Source organism: Convolutriloba macropyga, chromosome 4 (assembly GCF_964194025.1).
Source record: "Convolutriloba macropyga chromosome 4, txConMacr16.3, whole genome shotgun sequence".
NCBI lineage: Eukaryota > Metazoa > Xenacoelomorpha > Acoela > Convolutidae > Convolutriloba > Convolutriloba macropyga.
The window spans coordinates 24483506-24490302 of record NC_134471.1 but is presented as its reverse complement, the minus strand read 5'-3'; the positions used below and the strand labels follow the sequence as shown (position 1 = coordinate 24490302).

Below are 6797 nucleotides of genomic sequence, written 5' to 3'. Positions count from 1 at the left end.
CTGACAAAGCCATCTGTAACACAGATGTCATTACACAGTTTGAAAAGCCCATATTTCACTCATAATAAAATCTAGAAGATCGAAAGCTGTAAACAATCTCCGATTTAAAAAATATTTGAAATAAACCGCCTTTGATAGATGAAAAAGCGAGGAAAACTCTTTTCTTTCTGTGGCCTATTTATTTCGGGGTAAAACTTATGTTTTTCTTCCCGATTTTAGAAAGCGATGGTTTCAAAATGAGCAATATTTTTTGCGAATTATACATTGTCTGTTTAGCTGGTTAATAAATCTACTATGGCGGTTTTCTCCAATACAATTTTCATCTGTTTCCAGTTTGCTTTTGAACTTGCGTGGAGTCAAAAAGGCGGTAAGTTTATGTGAACCTATTAACCGTTTATAAAACCCATTTATGAAGACCGAGCCACTGGCAGTTGCGTAAAAAGCTAAACATTTCCAAATTTTGCTCGTAATTCCCAAGTAGGTTTACCTTTCATTCCAATCACAATGAAAAACAAAGGGTACGATTTATAGGATTTTTCAGTCATTTTCCTTTTATAAGGTTTTGTTAATTGGAGGTTTCCTTTCTCGAGGAAGCTACTACAGATTTGAAAAATTTTCTGGGAAAATATCAGCCTTTCTTTGTTTCTGATCTTAGAGATCAAATATTTGCAAAACTTATTTAGAGGTGCTCAATAATTTAAAGGATTATTGAAGGATTATGCTTGAAGGATTGAGCTCTAGCAATATTCGCATAGATCACGTTGGTTTAATAATAATTAACTAAAATGTGCTCAATTTGGATTTCAAGGAAAAAATATTTTTCGGAGGACATTAGGATATTGATACAACATTATTTGCGAAATTATCTGGCGACTCATCTATTTTCAGAAATTTTATTTTTTGGGCGCCAAGGTTGTAAATCTTCAGCAATTTCTGTTAGTTTCACTCAGAAAGGGTCACGTGAACCTCAAACTGCTATTATCCGGGCTATCACCCATAGCATTTCAGTAATGAACCATTGTAGATCCAGAAAGTGTATATAGGCATTTTTGCACTTGTACCCGGGTCGAGGTTTTTGGGTAAATTTTTGTAAGAAATGCGGTGAATGCGGTGAATTTTCGTAAGAAATGCGGTGATTGCGGTGAATGCGGTGAAAAAAAATAATTCACCGCTTTTCACCGCATTTCTTACAAAAATTCACCACCAAATTCACCGCATTTCTTACAAAAATTCACCGCATAGACTATTATGGCAAATTAATGTAAGAAATGCGGTGAATGCGGTGAATGCGGTGAAAAAAAAATAATTCACCGCTTTCTCTCAAGCGGTGAATTATTTTTTCTCACCGCTAGATGCGGTGAAAAAAAATAATTCACCACATTTCACCGCATTTCTTACAAAAATTCACCGCATATGGTTTCCAAAGTTTACTCAATCTGATTTAAATTCACAAGAAATAACAAACAAGTAAGTGACAGTTGGCGAAGTGGAATAAGCATTGGAAGGCATGCAGGAGGGCAGAGGTTCGAACCCGTGTAGGGACGATTCTTTTTTGTAAGAATACTGAGAACGCGGTGAAAAAAAATAATTCACCGCGATTCACCGCATTCACCGCAAAAAGATGTAAGAAATACGCGGTGAAAATTATTTTTTTTTCACCGCATTTCATCGCATTTCTTACGAAAATTCACCGCCAAACCTCGACCCGGGTACATATTCTGTTCATGTCAAAATAGACACTGATCAGTCTTTTTTCAGAGTAAAAAAGTACTTCTGATTTCATCCTGATTTTGATCTGTCCATAAAAATGGAGATGTAGGCAAATTAATTAGGCCGTTCTCCATGTTATTGCATTTAAATGATTAAAAATTTAACCAATAAGCACATCGTCTCACCAAAATGTTATAAATTTAAAATAATTCGGTGAAACTTAAGATGGGCTATTTAGTCAAATTTTTGATCAATAATCATTTTTGATGAGTAGGGAGTAGCTCTAAAGGATTAATCCTCCGATTAAATCTTTAAAAATTTAAATTCAAAATATTCCCCTTTAATCTGAAGATTCATTTATGAGCCGTTTTGTAGACTTAGGTCGCTTGGTAGAAAAATTGCAGACCAATATGACTTCTGATTAATTTTTGATGACATTTTGAAACGACTATTTGTTATCCAGATGATGTTATTTGAAAGAGGAGTTTACGAACAATAGCCCTCTTTTGCGGTCGACAATTTTTGCTTAGAGTTAGCCTGCTACCTTGGGTAGGGAAGCATTTTGTTCTACACCTCGTAATCGCCCATTCGAATGAGTTTACACTAATAATCAATTCCAAATGGTCGTAGAAATTTAATAGCGCTGCTCGAATTCTATCGGCTATTTTCTAAAATTTTGCCATAAAAGGACAGAAACAAGCAAAAGATTCGATAGCAGCGAAAGTTGCTTAAAATTTAACAACAGAATGCTGATTTTCTTGCGAAACTTGTTATTGCTGCTGGTAGGCAACTGTCGTTGTTCTAGCCGTTTATCTTGCTCTGTTTGACTCGTTTATGTTCAATTTTGCCATACGGTTTCACTCATAATTGAGAAGCTATGAAACTCCGAGCCGAAGTTGAGCTCTTGAGTATATTTGAGAGGGCGATAACAACTGTGTGATTTTGTTTTAGTCAACTATTTTTGCGATTACAAGGGTTGCATAATTATCACAAATGCTGCCCACTCGTCTATCGCAACTGTTTATATGGTACTACTGCTGATAAAAGAGTGTAAAAACCCAAGGACGTACTCATTCATCACCCACTTGTATCTACGTCCATCTACACGTTTACCTAGCAAAACTTTGATATACGCAAGCACACACACACATGCACGCACGCACGCACGCACGCACGCACACACACACACACACACACACACACACACACACACACACGCGCGCGCACACACTCTCTCACACACACACACACACACACACACACGCACGCACACAAAACACTCACATACACACAAAAACAAACGCACACAAACACATACACGTAAAACAATCACATACACCCCCTCACACACAGACACACATACATACACACACATACACACAGACACACACACACACAAATACACACACAGACACACACACATACACACACATACACACAGATACACACAGACACACACACGCATACACATACACACACACGCACACACACAAAACACTCACATACACGCAAAAAACACAAACGCACACAAACACAAACGCGTAAAACGCTCGCATACATCCCCCTCACACACACATAAACACATACACACACAGACACACAGATACACACAGACACACACACGCATACACATATACACACACGCACACACACAAAACACTCACATACACGCAAAAAACACAAACGCACACAAACACAAACGCGTAAAACGCTCGCATACATCCCCCTCACACACACATACACACATACACACACAGACACACACACACATACACACACAAAAACACCCACATACACAAACACGCACAAAACGCACACATGCACACACATACAAACAGACACAAAAGACACACATACACACACAACACACACACACACACACACAAACACACACACACACACACACAAACAGACACACACAAACTAGCATCATTCCTGACATTTCAATCTCAAAATGAAAAGATTCATTTGATCGCCATTCGATCAATTTTGATGGGATTCCTTTCGTCATTTTTTTAAAAAATATTATCATTAGACTGCTTTTTTTGGAAAGGAGAACTGACAGAAACCCAGAGGGATCAGATCCTGAACTACCACAACAAACACAGAAATGATCTAGATGGAGAAGATCGGAATGGCAAACACTTTCAAGGTGTGCAGAAAAACATGATGAAGTTGAGATGGCACGATGGATTAGAAGCCACAGCTCAACTTATTGCAGACAAGTACAATTTAATTTTTGTGACTCAACTGATTGAGAACTTTTTATTCTGATGGATATTTAATTCATAAAAAAATTTTAATTAAACTAAAGACTTTAGTTGGAATACGATGAAAATGCAGTTTACCAGAGTGCCGTCAGGAATTTTTTTTGCTTTCCCGGGTCGAGGTTTTTAGGTAAATTTTTGTAAAAAATGCGGTGATTGCGGTGAATGCGGTGAAAACAAATATTTCACCGCATTTCACCGCATTTCACCGCATTTCTTACAAAAATTCACGCAAAATTCACCGCATTTCTTACAAAAATTCACCGCATATGATTTCCAAAGTTTACTCAATCTGATTTAATATCACAAGATATTTCAAAGATGTAAGTGATAGTTGGCGTAGTGGACTAAGCAGTCAAAGGCATGGAGGAGGTCAGAGGTTCGAACCCGAGTGGGGAAAATTCTTTTTTGTAAGATTACTGAGAACGCGGTGAAAATAAATAATTCACCGCGATTCACCGCATTCACCGCAAAAAGATGTAAGAAACACGCGGTGAAATTTTTTTTTCACCACATGTCACCGCAATGCTTACGAAATTTCACCGCTAAACCTCGACCCGGGAATGCAGTGAATGCTTTGAGTTTTTGTAAGAAATGCAGTGATTGCGGTGAAAAAAAAAATTTCACCGCATTTCACCGCATGTCTTACAAAAAATTCACCGCAAAACTCACTGCATCGACTTTTGTGGCAAAAAATGTAAGAAAGGCGGTAATAGCGGTGAATGCGTTGAAAATAAAAACGTCACCGCATTTCAGCGCATTTCTTACAAAAACTCAAGCAAAATTCACCGCATTTCTTACAAAAATTCACCGCATATGATTTTTAAAATTTACTCAATCTGATTTAAATTCACAAGATGTAAGTGACAGTTGGCGTAGTGGACTAAGCAGTTGACGGCATGGTCAGAGGTTCGAACCCGAGTGGGGACGATTCTTTTTTGTAAGATTACTGAGAACGCGGTGAAAATAACTAATTCACAGCGATTCACCGCATTCACCGCAAAAAGATGTAAGAAATATGCGGTGAAAATTATTTTTTTTTTCACCGCATTTCACCGCATTTCTTACGAAATTTCACCGCTAAACATCGAACCGGGAATGCGGTGAATGCATTGAGTTTTTTGTAAGAAATGCAGTGATCGCGGTGAAAATAAATATTTCACCGCATTTCACCTTATTTCTTACAAAAATTCACCGCAAAATTCACCGCATTTCTTACAAAAATTCAACGCATCGACCTTTGTGGCAAATTAATGTAAGAAATGCGGTAAAAGCGGCGAATGCGGTGAAAAAAAATAATTCACCACATTTTATTGCATTTCTCACAAAAATTCACTATATATTGTTTTCTCAATGTTGTCAATGCGGGTAGCAAAGTTTTCAGGTGCAAGAAGAAGCATCTTCCACACGATGATGAATTGTTCAGAACCCTCCAGGCGGAACTACCTGGAATTATTGGCGAGAATCTGTTTGGAAAATCACTTTTCAAAAGGAAGAGAGACGTTGTCAAGCAGTACGTGAGCAAATGGTATAAGGAGTACTCCATGTACAATTGGAAGGAATTTAATTGCGAAGGTATTTTTTAAAACTAAATACAAGAGTTTAACTTACAAGAGGCACCATAATCCATAAATTGCTGATTTTATGTAAGAATTCTACCAGATTTTTTCCAATTCTTTATATGTTTTTTGCTCTTTTTAAAGTTTAAAATGTTGTTTAATTTTGATTTGCAGTTTTCCATTTTTTCCATTTTTTTCTTAAAAATTTTTCCTATATTTTATCCTTTTTCCTGTAATTTCCTGGAATCACACTGGAAAACGAAGCACCAGGCAAGAAAAAAATTGATACTTCATTGTCGGGTTTTATTCGAGGGCATTCGAGGAGTATAATTTTGATAGAAATTCTTCTCAATGTGATTTAAAAATCAGCAAGATATCCAATTCAGAAAATATATATCAGCTCAATTTTTTCCGCAAGACGTCTCTTTTATGTGTATTTTTAAGTGTCCTATAATCTTGAATTATCTTTTCTGTTAACCAACTGAGTACGTCTTTTATTCTAACAAATCCGGTAATGGATTCATAGGACAACGCACTATTCGGTTGCCAGCTAACAATTGATCAATTAAAACGCCACCGAAAACGTAATTTGGCAAGTATTTGGAAAAAAATTTGAGTCCAAATTAGTTTTTAACCTGATTTCTAACATTAACAATGATTTTTATGGAGGAAAACTTTTATGAACAAATCAGTACCACCAAGAAAACTTTTGATTACTTTAAATTTGAAGCTCTAAAAGCCATTGAAAACTCGGTGATTTTACTAGAAAATGACAAGATGGATATCCATATAATAATTGTTTTCCTAATGTTTCATCAACAAATTGTGTTTATTTCTTTTCATTTTTTCAACCAAAAACAAAAAAAAGTTTAAATTTGAAAAGATTTCAGAAAAATTAATAGTAGTTCATAGAAAAACTTTGAGAAACGTGGTAGAGAAAAGCAATTCCAACAATCAACAAAAATAGGTGACAAAACGAGTTAAATTTTTTTGTTCAACAGAAGCAAAAAAAACAGAGAGCCACTGAAAAACATTTCAGAAAAATTATTTGTGTCACCTTTTTTCAGAGTTCATAAAATTTTCTATTTTATGCAATAATCTACACATAGTTTTTGTTCAAAGAGTCTAAGCAAATTCGCGGCTTAAAAAATCCAAATTATATTCTTTGGGAAACAAAAAAGAATTTTAGTTCCAAATACATAAAAGATCCGCAAAATTTATATAATATCTTTGTTCTATTTTTAATTCTAACCATTTATGA

General features: G+C 35.9%; 1 protein-coding gene across 1 annotated transcript in view; it reads left to right on the top strand.

Moving 5' to 3' along the window:
• Positions 1-200: 200 nt before the first annotated feature.
• Positions 201-6797, top strand: part of LOC142338030 (uncharacterized) — a 9838-nt gene continuing 3241 nt past the window's right edge. The window contains exons 1-3 of the mRNA XM_075387663.1: positions 201-367; positions 3764-3935; positions 5362-5552. Of these exons, the coding sequence (XP_075243778.1) occupies positions 295-367; positions 3764-3935; positions 5362-5552 (436 nt within the window). The 5' untranslated portion in view covers positions 201-294. The remainder of the gene's footprint in view (positions 368-3763; positions 3936-5361; positions 5553-6797) is intronic.